A 19,289-nucleotide genomic window follows, 5' to 3' on the forward strand; every position below is an offset into this window, starting at 1 on the left:
GGCTCTATCTCTAAATACAACTACATTGTGGGGGTTAGGGTTTCAACATATGAGTTTTAGGGGGCCACAATTCAGCCCATAGCATTCTGCCTCTGCCCCTACCCCAATTTCATGTCCTGTTCACATGCAAAATACATTTATTCCATTCCATTAGCCCCAAAAGCCTTAGTTCATTCCAGCATCAACTCAAGTCTAAAGTCCAAAGTCTCATTGATATGAGTGCAACTACAGGTATGATTCATCCTGAGACAAAATTTCTCTCCAGTGTTGTGAAATCAGACAAGTTATGTGCTTCCAAAATACAACTGTGGGACAGGCATACAGAGATTATTTCTATTCCACAGGGAGAAATAGCAGAGAAGGAAGAGGTGATGGAGATAAGCAAGACCAAAATCTAGTAAAGAAAATTCCATTAGATCTTAATGGAATTTTAAATTAAGGCTGGAGAATAATTCTCTTTAGTTATATGTCTCACCTGCCAGGCCCACTGGGATGCCAATGACCCCCACAGATCTGCAGGGTTGCCTTGCCCCATGGCTCTCTGTGGTGGCTTCACAGAGTGAAGGGTTTCGTACAGTGAAACAGAAGGAAACAGCCTTGTCCCCTGGGCCTGTGCTGGGAATGGCAGCCATCTTATTCTCTGAATCACCTTTTGGGTCTTTCTTCATTTTCCTCCAGAAGAGCACATGTTTATAGCCAAATAACTCTAAGATCTGGTCAGTAATGGGATTCAAATAATTTAACAACCAGTTCTCTGCCTGAATGACCATTTTAAGCATAAAAAAACATACCGAAAAATAGTTTGTTTCATGCATTTAATACTTAAATAAAATCAATAAAAGAGGTATACAAAACTAGATTATAAGAGTTTTTAAATATTAATAAAAAATATTAAATAATACCTGACAAAAAACAGTAAAACTGTTATTTAAGATTTTTCTATATTGCTTCTTGATGGGCATCCTCACTTGCAATTTTTTTCACTTACGGGCGCTTAGAATACGCTGTTGCGCAGATGAACGTTAAAACAGGGTAAGGAATGTAAATTTGTGATTTCCACACTGGACAGCTGCCCAGGTGCCCAATTTAGAGAGAACCCTGATACAAGTGCCATTTTAACAACCAATTCACCAAACTCAACAAAAAACTAGGTATCGGTTCTGCCAAACCAGTGCAAACCAGCTGAATCCCACCACTGGCTCTGGTCCTGTAGAATCCAAGAAATCCAACAGCCTTCCTTCATTTCATTCTCTTTCTCTCCCACCTTTAGTTGAAATGGGTAATGTCTCTGGTATAATCCCATCTCTAGCCTGGCTTCTGCTGAGATGGCTAATTAAGTCCATGAGTCACATCCATGATCTCTTTTAGTTTTCAAATAAAGTAATACACGACATTTTTATTACTGGTATCTGTAAGTTCTATTAGTTCAGGTTTAGGGTCTTTAACCTTTCTACTTTTATTTTTATTTTTTCACATCTATGAGCTCTTTTAGTGTTCTCCTCAGAGCATGCTTTCTCATTTTTATAATATGTATAGGCTAAGAATTTTCCAAATCTCCAAGTTCTGGTTCCTTTTTGCTTAACAATTCCTTCTTCAATTCAACTCTCTCCTCTTGCACTTTACTATAAGCAGTAAGGAAGACCCAGCCTCAGCTTCAATACTTTACTTAGAATACTCTGCTAAATATCCAATTTGAACTCATGCAAATTATACCTTTTATAAAACAGTGGAACAATTTAGCCAAGTTCATTACCACTTTATAATGATTGCCTTTCTTACATTTCCACCTGAGACATCTGAGATGGTTAAGTCCATGAGTTGCACCCTTGATCTCTTTAGTTTTGGAGGCTAGGAAGTTCAAGATCAAAGTACCAGCTGATCTCATTCCTGGTGAAGGTTCTCTTCCTGGCTTGCAGATGCTTACCTTCTTGCTATGTCCTCATACAGATAGCTGTTGTCTCTTCCTCTTACAAAGGCACCAGTCCTATCAGATTAGGGCCTCATTCTTATGATCTCATTTAACCTTTATCACCTCTGCACAGGCCCCATATCCAAATATAATCATATTGGGGGCTATTATACATAAATTTGGGAGGTACACAATTCAGTCCATAGCAATGTCTTAAATTGCATATGTATATACATATACATGTACACAGAGATACTATACAGAGAGAGTTTGTATACTTTTTTACTTAGTTTCATGAAAAATTCCCTCATTTATTATTCAAAGATTAATTTTTTTAAAATGTATAATATTCACTCATTGCTATTATCATTATACTGTTGCTTAACTACTAAGTAATTTTCAATTTTTGATATTTAATAATTTTGCAAAGAACATCTTTATACACAAAGCCCTTTCTACTTCTTAGTTACTTAAGATAAATTTCTAGAAATTCAACTTCTAAAATCAAAGGTTATGAATATTTTAAAGACTCCTGGTATATACTGCCAAATTGCTAAAACTTATATAAATGTATACTCCCATATGCATTACACATTGGAATTAGAATTAAATATTTTGGCCATAGCCAGATGGCTCAGTGGTAGAGCATTGGCATGACATGTGGATGTCTGGGTTTGATTCCCGGTCAGGACACACAGAAGCACCCATCTGCTTCTCCACCTCAGACTCTCTTGCTTCTCTCTCTTCTCCTCCCTTCCTGCAGCCGTGACTCGATTAGAGCAAGTTGGCCCCCAGCACTAAGGGTGGCTCCATGGCCTCTGCCTCAGGTGCTAAAAAATGGATCCCTTATAATAGAACAAGGGCCCCAGATAGGCAGAGCATCGCCCCCTAATGGGCATGCTGGATGGATCCCGGTCAGGACACATGCAGAAGTCTGTCTCTGCCTCCCCTCCTCTCACTAAATAAAAAATAAAAAATAAAAAAAATAGAATTAAATATTTTTAATTGGGAAAAAATACCAATGTCATAACCAAAAAGGCAAGGATTTTTAAATTATTACTAAAGAAAGTTAAAGAGTTGGGACAATCAAATAAAATGTGTGGTGAGAGAGAAATAACTATAAAAATATTTGGTAAACAATTGGCAAATTCTTAATATGAACCGTATATTAAATAATATTATTACATCAATTTGAATTTCTTGATTCTGACAATAGTATTTTATGTAGACTCTCCTAGCTTGTAAAGAATACATGCTGATGTGTCATGAAGTCTGAAGCTTATATTGAAATGATTGTTTAAATGTGTATTTTTTGGCCCTGGATGGTTGGCTCAGTGGATAGAGTGTCAGCCTGGTGTACAGATGTCCCAGGTTCAATATCCAGTCAGGGAACACATGAGAAATGACCATCTGCTTCTCTCCCCCTCCTTTTCCCCCTTTTCTCTCTCTTCTCCATCTCACAGCCAATGGCTCGACTGGTCCAAGCATTGGCCTCAGGCACTGAGGATAGCTCAGTTGATTAGAGCATCAGCTCCAGATGAGGGTTGCCAGGTGGATCCCGATCAGGGTGCATGCAGCAGTCTGTTTCACTATCTCCCCTTCTCTCACTGAAAAAAAAAAAAAGTATTTTCTGTATCTATATATGGAGACAGAAATAAAGATACGAGGGAAAGGTGGGAAGGAGGAGGAGCAAATAAGACAAAATGTTAATCACTGATCTAGTAAAGGGTAAACGAGTACTTACTGTACTTTCAACTTTTCTGTAAGTTTAAAATTTTTCAAAATAAAAATATATAAAGTAGTCAAAAGATAGAAACAGTCTATTTATGGAAAAATAAAAGTTAGGCATTAAACAGATGAAAAATGTAATAAACTTGCTGATTATTTATAGCCTGTTATTTCTTCCTGCCCTCTTGTCATTTGCTCTATTTATTTTTGTGTGAGAGAGACAGAGATAGAGATAGAGAAAGGTGAGAAGCATCAATTCTTCATTGTGGCCCTTTCATTGTTTACTGATTGCTTTCTCATATGTGCCTTGGCGGGGAGTGGGAAGCTACAGCAGAGCAAGTGACCCCTTGCTCAAGCCAGCGACCTTGGGCTCAAGCCAGCGATCTTGGGCTTCAAACCAGGGATCTTTGAGCTCAAGCCAGCAACCATAAGGTCATGTCTATGATCTCATGCTCAAGCCAGCGACCTTGCGTTCAAGCTGGTAAGCCCACACTCAAGCTGGATAGGCCCACACTCAAGCTGGTGACCTCCAGGTTTCAAACCTGAGTCCTCTGCATCCCAAGCCGATGCTCTATCCACTGTGCCACTGCCTGGTCAGGTGGCATTTGCTGTTTAATCATTTGAACTGCATTTCATCAAATGGGCCCAGGGAGAAATAAGAGAGAAATTTTCAATCATTACATTTTACTTCTCGTTAGCAGACCTGAAAAACAGTTTAAAAGATTCAAAAGATCAAAATTAGCTCATTACAATGATTTTGTAAAGGATCTATAGACATTTAATCCACAAGCTGATCTTCAATTCAGATTCTTCTGGTCTCTATAACCAGCGGTGGAATTCAGCTGGTTCGCACTGGTTTAGCAGAACTGACACCTAATTTTTTGTTGAGTTCAGTGAACCGGTTGTTAAAATGGCATTTGTCATCAGGGTTCTCTCTAAGGTGGGCACCTGCGCAGCCACCCAATGTGGAAATCACAAATTTACATTCCTTACTCTTTTTTAACATTCATCTGCACAACAGCGTGTTTTAAGCACCCATAGTAATGTTCATTCCATCCATAGGTGAAAAAAATTGCAAGTGAGGATGCCAATCAAGAAGCAATATGGAAATATCTTAAATGACAGCTTTATTGTTTTTTGTCAGGGATTATTTAATATTTTCCATTAATACTTTAAAACTCTTTCTTATAACATAATCTAGTTCTGTGTACCTCTTTTATTATTCTTAAGTATTAAATGCATGAAATAATAAACTACCTTTTGGCATATCTTTTTTTAATACTTAAAATGGTCATTAGGGCAGAGGACTGGTTGTTAAATTATTTGAATCCCACCACTGTCTATAACCCTAAGTGTTTGATAAATTCTAAGTCCTAAATGGCCATAAAAAGGAGTAAAAAAATCATGAAAAAATAGCAGGTTTTCTTTATTAAAGAAAAAAAAGTTGACCTCTCCCATTGGTCTTACTTTTATTAGGAAAGTAGCCTATAAAATGGAAGGCAACAAATTCGTTTACAAACCATAAATAGAGGTTTTCATTCTCACAAACAATATGATGGAAGTAGTATAGTGGTTCAAGGCATGGATGATCAAGTCAGGTTGTCTGTGAATATTTACTTCACCACTTACATCCTATGTGATTTATGGAAAATTACTCAATTTCTGTATGCCTTTGTTTCCTCATCTGAAGTATGGAGAGAGATGAGTAAAATTTATGTAAAGATTAAATAAGTTAGTACATTTTAGCTCTTAGGTCAGCATCTGGCATACTGCAAGACCTTAAAATTTGTTAGATTCTGTGGTTCTCATTATTACTAGTATTACTGTAATGACTACTGCCACCATTACCACCACTTTCAACCTGTAGTTGATAAGAATTTGACATTTGAGTTATAAAAACTATAGTAACACAGCCCTGGCCAGTTGGCTCTGTGGTAGAGTGTCGGCCTGGCGTGCAGGAGTCCTGGGTTCGATTCCCAGCCAGGGCACACAGGAGAAGCGCCCATCGCTTCTCCACCCCTACCCCTATCCTTCCTCTCTATCTTTTCTCCTCCCATAGCCGAGGCTCCATTGGAGCAAAGTTGGCCCGGGCGCTGAGGATGGCTCCATGGCCTCTGCCTCAAGCGCTAGAATGGCTCTGGTCGCAACAGAGTGACACCCTAGATGGGCAGAGCATCGCCCCCTGGTGGGCATGCCAGGTGGATCCCGGTCAGGCACATGCGGGAGTCTGACTGCCTCCCCGTTTCCAACTTCAGAAAAATACCAAAAAAAACCCCAAAAAACTATAGTAACACAAAAGACACAATGCACATACATTTCCAGTTGAAAAAGTGAAAGAGAACAGACTCCAAATCAATACTTCAGTGTATCTTTGTTTTGAGAGAAACTGAGAAGGTAGCAATATATCAACAATGCATGGCTCATTTCAAAAAGAATCTGTGTGGTCTGGATAAATTAATCTGAGGAAAAATGACCAGTTCTCTCACTCAGTTAATCATTTATCAAACTTTTTTGAGACATACTATACTATGTATCAGATAGTGAGCCAGGTGCTAGGAATACAAAAAAGGAAGAATATCTATGCCTTTAAAAACTTTGCATTCTTGTCCAAGAAATACACAGATTATAATACATGATAGGTTATATGATAGATGTATACTACAGAAGCAAAGGAGAAACACCTAGCTAGACTTGGGGGAAGGAAAAGGCAGCAGAAAGATTTCCCAGAAGTAATGACATTTAAACTGAACCTTAAAGAATAACAACAGGGCCTGACCAGGTGGTGGCGCAGTGGAAGAGCATCGGCCTGGGACACAGAGGACCCAGGTTCAAAACTCCAAGGTCACCATCTTGAGCACAGGCTCACCAGCTTGAGCACTGCGTCGGTGGCTTGAGCATGGGATCATAGACATGACCCCATGGTCACTGGCTTGAGCCCAAAGGTCGCTGGTTTGAGCAAGCAGTCACTCAGTTTGCTGCAGCCCCTCAGTCAAGGCACATATGAGAAAGTAACCAACAAACAACTAAGAGGCCGCAACAAAGAATTAATGCTTCTCATCTTGTTCCCTTCCTTTCTGTTTGACTCTCTCTGTCACACACACACACACACACACACACACACACACACACACACACACAATTAATCACAACAGGTAAATGGGGATAGAATGAGTAAAATCATTCCAAGGGTAAAAGCTGACAAATGGAGAAAAAAGACGAGCACCATTGCCTGCCTACAGCCACACAAAACCAGAAGACCTTTTCCTAAAGCTAATGGGCAGAGAGCCATTGGAGTTATGGGCCTGAATAAGTGTGCTTCTGGAATATCTTCTGTTTACATACACCACAACTCCACCCTCCTCAATTCAAAATAAACCACACTTGGAGAACTCACAGAAAGCTGTGTATTAGAGAGATTCAGAGACAAGTTTCTCACTTACAACACTGGGCGGCAGCACTGGGCAATGGCTTCCTCTGGCTTTCTTCTTGAATAGAATACTAGAAGCAGAAAGAAGAAAAAAACACATATAAGAGGCCCAAGTAAAGAGGGGGGGGGGAATCACAGCCACTTGTAAAAAGATTTAGTGTTTGACAAAAGTCAAACTTTTTTATTGAAAAGAAACAGATGATCCTGCTGCTGATTTCCGTGTGATCCTGACAAAGCAGCCAGAATCAGATATGGCACTGGTCCAATGCAACAGGCTAAATAAAGCAGGATAATCAAGAGACTGTTCTAGCCAAGGGCACCTTCCGGGCAGCTGTAGAAGGCTTAGTCTTAAGAGAAACCTCAAAGGACTTAGAAAACTCAGCCCTCTAAAGTATAAATTTCCTCATTTGAGTGATAGAGCTAAAAACTTCTCTGAGACTGAGTTTTCTGATGTTTAAAAAAAAACAGTGCTTCTTCCCTCACAAGGTCATGTGGGATATAAGTGAAATTACTTATATATTTAAGCATGTAATGTAACATCTAAAATCTAGAGTCCCTTTTGCACTTATACTCCAGCCTTCCCAACCCAACTTGCCACCATTGCCACCAAAAAACAAATACAGAGCACTGAAGCCACAAAAAATTTTTTTTCTATAAAATGGCACATAATTTAAGTTCAAGTCTTGAGGATGGGCAGGATTTGGAAAGGAAAAACAAAAAAGAAAAAGGCATAAACAAATTAACATATAGTTTGGAAGACAGAATAGTTTGGTTCAGATCCCATTGGAGGAGTGGGAAACCATGTGGTCCAGCAATCTGCAAATTATCTGCAGTTTTCATCCTAACTCTGCACTTATTAATAAGCTGTGAAATCGTGGGCAATACAAAGCTTCTTTAGCATTACCAATGAATGAGCCACTCATTCAACAGATATTTCTTGAATACCTATTTTGTTCAAGGCTTTGTTCCAGGCAACAGGAGAGCAGAGTTTGTAAACCATGTTAGAGAGTTTGGATTTTATTTTAGCACATTGGGAAGCCATTTAGAGTTTTAAACACAAGGAAGATGTGACTTAATTACACTTTAAAAATCACTCTTGCTGCTGTATGAGATAAACCACAGGGAACAAGAAGGGAAATAGACTAATTATTGCAATCATCCAAACAAAAGTTGATGGTGCTTATAAAGCAGTGTTAGTAGTGAAGGGCATTTCAAGTGGCTGGATCCAATATACAAAACATTTTTTTGTATATAAATATGTAAATACTGTACAAGCAACAAATTATAATACAAAATACCAGAGATAGATACTACTATTACAACCTCCACTAGGGAAGGATCAGAAGTACAATTTAAACAAGATGACAGCATTAGTAAAACTGCCAATCACAGAAATGTTCAAAACTTCTTGTAGGTTAAGCAACCTACTCCAAAGTAACAAAGGGACTTGGTTATAAATAATAACCATTATAAATAATGATGACTTTTATAGGTAGTGCATAAGTAAAATAGTGAGAAAATCATAAAACTTCAAGCATTAAACTATAAGAATTCAGACTTAAGAGATAAGAGTAGATTATCTCCAGAGATATAGTTAATGAATCTCTTCAAAGTCCAAAGAAGAAAACTAAAGACCAACTATAGTTCAATTAATAATAGTAAGAGAGCTAAGGAAAAATGTATAATACCAATTTACAAACAAAAATAGTATAAGAAAAATTCTAGGCCAGTATTATTTATAAACATAGATGCAAAAATCATAAATAAAATAGCATCCAAATTCGTATTATCATCCAGCATAAATAAGTATAATAATATTTACATGTGAAATGCATTATATGTGTGTATGTATATATATGTATATTGCCATATAACATAACCAGGTGTTCTATAAATACAAGGAGAGTTCAATATCTGAAAATCTAATCTGTTCAGGTAATTCACCACAATAAGTAGAGTACAGGAAAAACCCTATGTGATCTAATAGATGCAGAAAAAAACCTTAATAAAATATTACTTTTTCACAATAATTCTTAAAAAGCAGAAATAAATCAAATTTCCTTAATCTAAGAAAGGGTATCTTTTGAAATCTACAGAAAACATCATACTTTAAGACTCATGAAGCACTCCCCTTACACTCAGGAAAAAGACAAGGCTCCCCTACTCTAACTCCAACTGTTAAAAATTACACTGAATATTTTATACAATAAATTTTTTACAATAAGGGATTATCAAAACCAAAGAAAGTGTGAGAAAATGTCACAACCAAGAGGAGCCAAGGAGACATGACAACTAAATGTAACACGGAGTCCTGGATGAGCTCCCAAATAAAAAAATATGTGTAAAATAAAAAGTATAGAAATTTGAAAAAAAACCTATGGATTATTAGTTTTGTTTTTTAGTTAATAAAATGAAATAAATAAATAAAAATAAAATATTAACTTTTTAGTTAATAATATATCAATATTGGTTCATTAACTGTAACACATGTACTACACTATTTTAAGATGTTAATAATAGGAGAAACTCAGGGAGGTGGGCGGGAAAAGGCAATATAAAAATTCCCTCTACTATCTGCTCAATATTTCTGTAAACCTACAACTGTTCTTAAAAAGCAAAGTCTATTAATAAACATATATTTTTAAAATCCACTTAAAAAATAAAACAAGAATTGGAACAACACAAAAACTTACCAATCAAAAATGCAAAAACTAAAAGACCTAAGGAAATCTTTAAACAATTTAGTAGAGTAAGAATTGCTGAATAAGATCAATACTAAAAAAAAAAAAAAAAAAAAAAAGCACCACTGCCTTATAATAGCAATGATTATTAGAAATATTTCTCTCAGAAATGTAAGTTTTAAATATACTAATCACAATAATTAGGAATAAATTTAACAGAAAAAGTGTAAAATCTCCATGGAGAAAATAGCCTCCCCAGTGCACTTCTTACTTTCTCACACTTAACATATTTATTTTCTTTTTTTTTTTAAGTATTTTTTTTTAATTAAAAAAAATTTTTTTTTCTTTACAGAGGCAGAAAGAGAGAGAGTCAGAGAGAGGGATAGATAGGGACAGACCAACAGGAACGGAGAGAGATGAGAAGCATCAATCATCAGTTTTTCGTTGTGACACCTTAGTTGTTCATTGATTGCTTTCTCATATGTGCCTTGACCACGGGCCTTCAGCAGACGGAGTAACCCCTTGCTTGAGCCAGCGACCTTGGGTCCAAGCTGGTGAGCATTTTTTATTTTGCTCAAGCCAGATAAGCCTGCGCTCAAGCTGGCGACCTCAGGGTCTTGAACCTGGGTCCTTGGCATCCCAGTCCAACGCTCTATCCACTGTGCCACTGCCTGGTCAGGCAACATATTTATTTTCTTGCTTATCGTCTGTCTTCTCCTATCTGATCCATGAGGACAGTGATCTTTGTTTTAACTGTCAAGCACCTGCAACAGTGCCTGGTACAGAGTGCTCAATAAGTTATTTGATGAATAAATGACTGAACGCATACCACCAATAAATAGAGAGATGCAAATTAAAATGATAATGCTCTCAACTCATTAGGTAAGCAAAAACTTAAAAGTGGTAATATCAAGTATCAGTAAGAATACAGAGAAGTAGGCCTGACCAGGTGGTGGCACAGGGGATAGAGCGTTGGACTGGGATGCAGAGGACCCAGGCTCAAAACCTTGAGGTCACTGGCTTGAGTGCGGGCTCATCTGGTTTGAGCAAGGTTCACCAGCTTGAGTCCAAAGTCACTGGCTTGAGCAAGGGGTCACTCTATCTGCTGTAGCCCCCTGGTCAAGACACAGATGAGAAAGCAATCAATGAACAACTAAGGTGCCACAACAAAGAATTGATGCCTCTCATCTATCTCTCTCCCTTCCTGTCTGTTTGTCCCAATCTCGTCTCTCACTCTGTCAGGAAAAAAAAATACAGAGAAGTAAAAAAAGGGGAATGTAAATTGGTACAATTATTTTAGAGAGCAATTGAGCAATATCTAGTAAGGTTGAACACAGCCAAGCAATTCTACTTCCCCGTATATTCCCAGAGAAGCTCTCACACATAAACATAGAGAAACAGGCTCAGGGATGTTCACTGCAGTATATATTTGAACTAGTAAAAACCTAATTGTCCGTGAGTAGCAAAACTAATAAATGGTGGTATGCCGCAACTGTAGAGTGGTAGATCCTCAAGCCAGTCTTAATTCAGTGCTTCTGGACCTAAAAGAACGCTATGTATGGGAACCGTGACACACTGTAGAATAAAAAGATAAGACTCTACATTGTGTTTTTTTAAATGATAATGCAGCAAGTATAACCAGATCAATTTTTTAAATCTATGTTTATTTAATTATAGCTGGTATACAAACTTATATTGGTTATATTAGTTTCAGGTGTACAATATAGTGACTCAAAATTTTTATGCCTTACACTGTGATCACCCTACTAATTCTAGTAATCACCTGTTACCATATAAACTTATCATAATACTGTTGATTATATTCCCCTTCCCCTCTCCTCCATCTTCCCACCCCTTCCCTTCTGGTAACCATCCCTTTGGTATGTTTCTATGAGTCTGTTTTTGTTTTGTTCTTTTAGATTCCACATATAAGTGAAACAATATGATATTTGTCTTTCTCTGCCTGACTTATTTCGTTTAGTATAATACCCGCTAGATCCATCATGTTGTCACAAATGGCAAAATTTTATTCTTCTTTATTGTTGCATTAATATTCCATTCTATAAATATACCACATCTTCTTTATCCATTCATCTACTGATGAACACCTAGATTGTTTTCATATCTTGGCTATTATATATAAATAATGCTGCAATGAACATAAGGGTATATCTATCTTTTTAAATTAATGTTCTCATTTTTTTTTTGAAAAATCTCCATACTGTTTTCCATAGAAGCTGCAGCAGTTTACAGTCCCACCAACAGTGTACAAGGGTTCCCTTTTCTCCACATCTTTGCCAATATATTATTTGTTAAGTTTTTGATATTAGCCATTCTGACTGCTATGAGGTGGTGTTACATTATGGCTCTGATTTGCATTTCCCTGATGACTGGTGATATTGAGTATCTTTTCACAGGTAAGTTGGCCATCTATGTCTTCTGTGAAGAAATGTCTTTTTATGTCCTCTGACCATTTTTTGATTAGGTTATTTATTGTTTTGTTATTGAGTTATATAATTTTTTTAAATTTTCTAGCAAGAAAGAGAGACTGACAGGGGCAGACATGCAGGAAGGGAAACATAAAAAGCATCAATACCTAGTTGTGGCACTTTAGTTGTTCACTGATTGCTTTCTCATATGAGCAGGGGGCTACAGCTGACCCAGTGACCCCTTGCTCAAGCCAGTGACTGTGGGCTCAAGCCAGCGACCTTGGGATCATGTCTATGATCCCACACTCAAGCCAGGAACCTGCCTTCAAGCTGGTAAGCCCGCACTCAAGCCGGCAACCACAGAGTTTTGAACTTGGGTCCTCAGCATCCCAGGTGAACACTCTATCCAGTGTACCACTGCCTGGTCAGACTGTATGAATTTCTTATGTATTGTGAATATCAATTCAACTCATTACTGGATATATCTTTTATAGAATCTTTTTTTAAGGTTTTATTTATTCATTATAGAGAGGGAAGAGAGAGAGAGAGAGAAGGGAGGAGGAGCAGGAAGCATCAACTCCCATATGTGCCTTGACCAGGCAAGCCCAGGGTTTTGAACCAGCAACCTCAGCGTTTCCAGGTTGACACTTTATCCACTGCACCACCACAGGTCAGGCCTATAGAATCTTGATAACTATTGACTTTTGGAGGTATATGTAAAGGTTTCATTTTACTATTTCCTCATTTATTTATCTGTTTCAAATTTTTTATGCTGCTAAAACCATTAGGAGAAAGGCTGGTGGGATCATTTTATAGTGAATGAAATAGGCTGACACCAGTTGAACCCACTAATGAAATTTAACATCACTAAAAGTGACATGAGACACCATCAGCCTACCAAAAAGAAGAGAAAAAAACAAAAACACTTCAATCTGTATCTCAATCTAATGCTCAAACTACTAGATATAATTTTTAGTTTAAAGGAAGCAAGAGGGATAGAGGAACATGGTAAAAGAAACCTTGGGGATATAACCAGCCAAATCTAGAATGTGCAGAGTCCTACATAACAAATGAGGGATGGGAAAACAGCTGTGGAATTAAAATGATTTGAGACATAATAACCAAATATGTACAACTTGTTTGGCTCTTGAATTGAACAAATCAACTGTGACAAGACATGTTTGAAACAATAAAGAAAATCTAAACACAGACTAAGTACAGTGGTACCTTGAGATACGAGCAGACCAACATATGAATTTTTTAATATATGAGCTGTGACTCTGTCTGTATTTTTGTTCGAGATCCGAGTGAAATTCCAAGATATGAGCCATGATTCGGGAAGCTGCCGCTAGTAGGCGGGTTGGCGCGCGGCTCCAGTATCGGCAACACCAGCATCTCACGTGTTACCCGCAGAATCAAGTCTTGTGTGCTGTATTCGTTCTTGCATCATTTTTGCATTTTTTACTAACTTGTTGTGTGCTATCATGGGGCCGAAGAAAGTGAGTGTAAAGGACAGTGGTGAGAAGAAAATGATGTCAACAGAAGTAAAGCAAAAAATAACAGAAAAACATGAGCGTGGTGTACGAGTGATTGAACTGGCAAGGTTGTACGACTGCAATACATCTACAATCTGTACCATCCTTAAACAAAAGGATGCCATCAAAAGCGCAAATCCAGTGAAAGGAACTACAATTCTGTCCCAATTAAGGACAAATATCCATGAAAAAATGGAGAAGCTTCTGCTGGTGTGGGTGAAAGAGAAAGAGCTGGCAGAAGATACAGTGATGGAGACTGTAATAAGCGAAAAGGCACGTGTTATTTACGGCGACTTGAATAAGAAAGAACCATCAACCTCAAAAGAGGCAGCAGAAAATATGTTTAAGGCAAGTCACGGCTGGTTTGAAAATTTCAAGAAGAGATCTGGCATCCACTCAGTGGTGAGGCATGGTGAAGCTGGGAGTGCTGGCGTTAAGGCAGCTGAGGAGTACATCCCACGTTCTGCTGCGCTTATCACAAAGGAAGGCTATATCCTCCAACAAGTGTTCAACTGTGATGAAACAGGATTGTTTTGGGAAAAAATGCCTCAGAGGACTTTCATCATTGCAGAGGAGACAAAGCTGCCAGGCTATAAGCCCATGAAGGACCTTCTGACCCTTGCATTGTGTGCAAATGCTAGCGGTGACTGTAAAGTAAAGCCACTGCTAGTGTATCATTCTGAAAATCCTTGAGCCTTTAAGACTCACAAGATTCTTAAAGAAAAACTGCAGGTTATGTGGTGTGCATGGGTTATGCGGCAGTTTTTTACTGAATGGGTAAATCTCGTCTTTGGTCCTGCAGTGAAGAAATATCTTCAAGAAAATAAACTCCTGATGAAAGCATTACTATCCTTGAAAATGCTCCAGCCCACCCACCTGGTCTTGAAGATGACATTCTCAGTGAGTTCAAATTCGTGAAAGTCCTCTACCTCCCACCCAACAGGACTTCAATCATGCAACCTATGGATCAGCAAGTCATTTCCAACTTTAAAAAGCTTTACACAAAGCACTTGTTCCGCCGCTGCTTTGAGGTGACTGAGAATACAAATCTAACCCTTTGAGAGTTTTGGAAAGATCACTACAACATCATGATATGTTTATGCATTATTGATTTGGCATGGCAAGAGGTTACAAGAAGAACCTTGAACTCGGCAGGGAAAAAGTTATGGCTTGATGTTGTTGCAGACAGGGACTTCCAAGGATTCAAACCAGAGACCAAGACTGAGGTAGAAGTGTTGGAGGAGATTGTGTCCCTCAGAAAGTCGATGGGTCTGGAGGTAGATGAGGGTGACGTAAACGAGCACGTGGAGGAACATGAGGAACTCTCAACTGAGGAGTTGAAGGAGCTACAGATGATGCAACATATGGAGCTTCTGCAAGAGATTAGTAGTGAGGAGGAGGTAGAGTCGGAGGAAGTGATTTCTACAAGTGAAATTAAAGACACGCTGGCAATGTGGGAGAAGCTTTCAGGTTTCATTGAAAGGAAACACCCAGAAAAAGTTTCAACTGGTCATGCCTCAGCACTTTTTAATGACACTTGTTTGTCACATTTCCATAACATTTTAAAAGGCAGGCGCCCTGGCCGGTTGGCTCAGCGGTAGAGCGTCGGCCTAGCGTGCGGAGGACCCGGGTTCGATTCCCGGCCAGGGCACACAGGAGAAGCACCCATTTGCTTCTCCACCCCTCAAACGCGCTTTCCTCTCTGTCTCTCTCTTCCCCTCCTGCAGCCAAGGCTCCATTGGAGCAAAAGATGGCCCAGGCGCTGGGCATGGCTCTGTGGCCTCTGCCTCAGGCGCTAGAGTGGCTCTGGTCGAAACATGGCGACGCCCAGGATGGGCAGAGCATCGCCCCCTGGTGGGCAGAGCATCGCCCCTGGTGGGCGTGCCGGGTGGATCCCGGTCGGGCGCATGCGGGAGTCTGTCTGACTGTCTCTCCCTGTTTCCAGCTTCAGAAAAATGAAAAAAAAAAAAAAAAAAAAAAAAGGGCAGGCAAAAGCAAACCTCTTTGGATAGATTTTTATTCAAAAGTTCTGCAAGTGAAAGTCCCAAAAGTAAAGCCAAAAAGGAAAAAACAGGTGATGATTAAATGAAAAATACGTAATGTTAAGCTTAGGTTAAGTTTAAAGTTAAGAAAGTGTAGTTTTAGTTTTGTTTAGGGTAAAGAAACTGTAGTTTTAGTTTACATTTAGTGTTAACAAAGTGCAGTTTTAGTTTACGTGTCTACAGTGCCGGCATCCCTTCCTCCCCCTCTCCTCCTCCATCATTCACCTCCATTGGCTGCACTTGTCTGTCTCCAAGGTAAGAATACAGTACTAAATAACACTTTTTTCTTTTATTTCGTATATTTTGTTATGCATTGGTAAAATATACATGTGTGTTTCTTAATTAAAAACGTCTTTTTTCATAATTTAGGATGATTTGGGGATGTTTCACAGGGCTGGAACGGATTAAATCTATTTCAGTTATTTTAAATGGGAGAAATTTGTTTGATATACGAGTTGACTGACTTATGAGCTTGGTTACAGAACTAATTAAACTCATATCTCAAGGTACCGCTGTATTATTAATATATAACATTAAGAAATTGTTAAATTCGATGTTAAAGGCATTGTTTTTTAAAGGTTATTGTCTACTAAAGAAGTATACTGATATATTTATGTATTTATGAGTGACACAAAAGGAAGTCTAAAAGTGGTTTTAAAATACCTCAGTGCCTGACCAGGCAGTGGCACAGTATATAGAGCGTCGGACTAGGACACAGAGGACCCAGGTTCGAAACCCTAAGGTCGCCGGCTTGAGTGCAGACTCACCTGCTCAAGTGTGGGGTTGGTGGCTTGAGTGGGGGATAACAGACATGACCCCAAGGTCTCTGGCTTGAGCCCAAGGTTGCTGGCTTGAGCAAGGAGTCATTTACTGTGCTGTAGCTCCCCACCCTCGAGTCAAGGCACAAATGAGAAAGCAATCAATGAACAACTAAGGACACTAAGGAGCCACAACAAAGAATTGATGCTTCTCATCTCTCTCCCTTCCTATCTGTCCCTATCTGCCCTCTCTTTGTCTCTGTCATAAAGAAAATAAAATAAAATACTGCAGCAAATTAAAAAAAAAAAAAGAGAAGACCTCAGGGTCTTGAACTTGGGTCCTCCGCGTCCCAGTCCTATATTCTACCCACTGCGCCACCGCCTGGTCAGGCACTGAGGTATTTTCAAACCACTTTCAGACTTCATTTTGTGTCACCCATAAATACATAAATATATCAGTATATTTCTTTAATAAGTCTATATATTTTGCATGATCAAAATTCCAATAATAAAGTTTTTAAACAAAGTGGCAATCATAATGAGGCCACTTCACACCCACTGGGATAGCTATAGTCAAAAGTACAGCTAATAAGTGTTGGCAAGGATATGGAGAAATTGGTACCACTATACACTGTTGGTAGAAATATAAAATGGTACAGAGACTTTGGCAAACAGACTTGCAGTTTCTAAAATAGTTAAACATGTTACCATTTGATCCAGCAAGTCTATTCCCAGGTATATAGAGAACTGAAAACACGTGTCCAAACAAAAACTTATACATGAATGTTCACATTATCCATAATAGCAGCATTATCCATAATAGTCAAAAAATGAAGACAACCCAACTGTCCATCAACTAGTAAATAAAAAAATAAAATGTAGTATAATCACCAATGGAATATTATTTGGAAATAAAAAATGGAGTACTGACACATGCTATAACACAGAAGAAACTTTGAAAATATGCTAAGCAAAAGAAGACAGTCACAAAGGACCACATATTGTATAAATTCCACTTATATGGAACATCTAGAATAAGCAAATGTGTAGAGACAGAAAGTCTGAGGAGCCTAAGACTGAGGAGGATGAGGGAATTGGAGTGTAATAGTTAAGGGCACAGGGTTTCTTTATGGGGAAATAAAAATGCTCTAAAATTAATTGTAATGGATGTACAAGTCTGTGAATATACTAAAAGCCACTAAACTGTACACTTTGTATTAATATGTACCTGTAAACTGTATATATGTAAACTATATTTCAATAAAGCTGTTTAAAAAATATATAAGGTGGCCCTGGCCGGTTGGCTCAGCGGTAGAGCGTCGGCCTGGCGTGCGGGGGACCCGGGTTCGATTCCCGGCCAGGGCACACAGGAGAAGCGCCCATTTGCTTCTCCATCCCACCCTCTCCTTCCTCTCTGTCTCTCTCTTCCCCTTCCGCAGCCGAGGCTCCATTGGAGCAGATGGCCTGGGCGCTGGGGATGGCTCCTTGGCCTCTGCCCCAGGCGCTGGAGTGGCTCTGGTCGCGGCAGAGCAACGCCCCGGAGGGGCAGAGCATCGCCCCCTGGAGGGCAGAGCGTCGCCCGGGTGGATCCCGGTCGGGCGCATGCGGGAGTCTGTCTGACTGTCTCTCCCCGTTTCCAGCTTCAGAAAAATACCAAAAAAAAAAAAAAAAAAAAATATATATATATATATATATATATATATATATATATATATATATATATATATATAAAAAGAAATGAAAGTAAAATAGTGAGCTCCATATCCTAGAATAGAAACAGTAAAAATCTCAGAGGGAATTGAGAGCCACAGACCAGGTTCCCTCATTTTTAAAATATATAAAATTCTGCAATATTTGTATAAAGTACATTTGGTTTTTTACTGTTTAACCCCTTCATCTGATTCTGCAGTGACACAGTAAAATTCAATGTGTTTCTTTACTAGGAAAACAAAGAAATTGGGAGTTTAGAAGCCTGTGTAGTACTCCACAGCCAAGCTTTGGGAAAACAGAAACACAAAGGGTAAAGTAGATGAATGGATAGAGTGGATTTTTGTATTTATCAGGGGAGAAGACAGATGGGAGCTTTAAAAAAAAATTGGGGGTGCTGGCTTGGGCATAAGAAGAGTTATACAGCTTAGTAACAGAAAGCCTATGAAGGATTTAGGTGAAGTAAGGGAAAATCCTGAGAAGAGTAGTTTGTGCTTGTCCCAAATTCCATTTCTTCATCTGATATAACTCCTTGGGGGTTGATTTGTATCCCTCAAAAGATATGCTGAAGTAATAATCCCCCATATCCTGTGAATATAATCTCCCTTGCAGATGTAATCAAATTAATACAATGACTGTTGTTCTTACAAGATAAAAGAGTAGGTAAAATACTGTGAGGACAGGACAGAACAGAACACACACACACACACACAGGCATGTGACAAAGAAACAGAGACTAGAATGATGCATCCACAAGTCAAGAAACAGCAAGGATTGGGGGAACCACCTGAAGGTAGAAGAGAGGCATGGGGCAATTTCTTCCTCAGAGATTCCAGAAGGAACTGACCCTGCCAACACCTTGATTTCAAAATTCTACCCTCCAGAACTGAGAGAATAAATTTCTAATGCTGTAAGATACCTGGTTTGTAGTACTTAGTTATGGCAGCTTTAGGAAACTAATACATCGATCAAACACTGCTTTTGGCTTCCTGCACTAATTTATGGATACTGGTCATTAACTGCCAAATCCAATAGCTCCACTTCATCACTGATCTTTTTTGTTCTCAGTAACA

General features: G+C 38.7%; 1 protein-coding gene across 10 annotated transcripts in view; it reads right to left on the bottom strand.

The window, feature by feature from the left end:
• Positions 1 to 19,289, bottom strand: part of UNC13B (unc-13 homolog B) — a 296,704-nt gene that overhangs the window by 166,878 nt on the left and 110,537 nt on the right. For all 10 annotated transcript variants that reach the window (XM_066256835.1, XM_066256833.1, XM_066256836.1 and 7 more), the window contains exon 7: positions 7,078 to 7,135. In XM_066256835.1, the coding sequence (XP_066112932.1) occupies positions 7,078 to 7,135 (58 nt within the window). The remainder of the gene's footprint in view (positions 1 to 7,077; positions 7,136 to 19,289) is intronic.

The sequence above is a fragment of the Saccopteryx bilineata genome, chromosome 2 (genome assembly GCF_036850765.1).
Source record: "Saccopteryx bilineata isolate mSacBil1 chromosome 2, mSacBil1_pri_phased_curated, whole genome shotgun sequence".
Taxonomy (NCBI): domain Eukaryota; kingdom Metazoa; phylum Chordata; class Mammalia; order Chiroptera; family Emballonuridae; genus Saccopteryx; species Saccopteryx bilineata.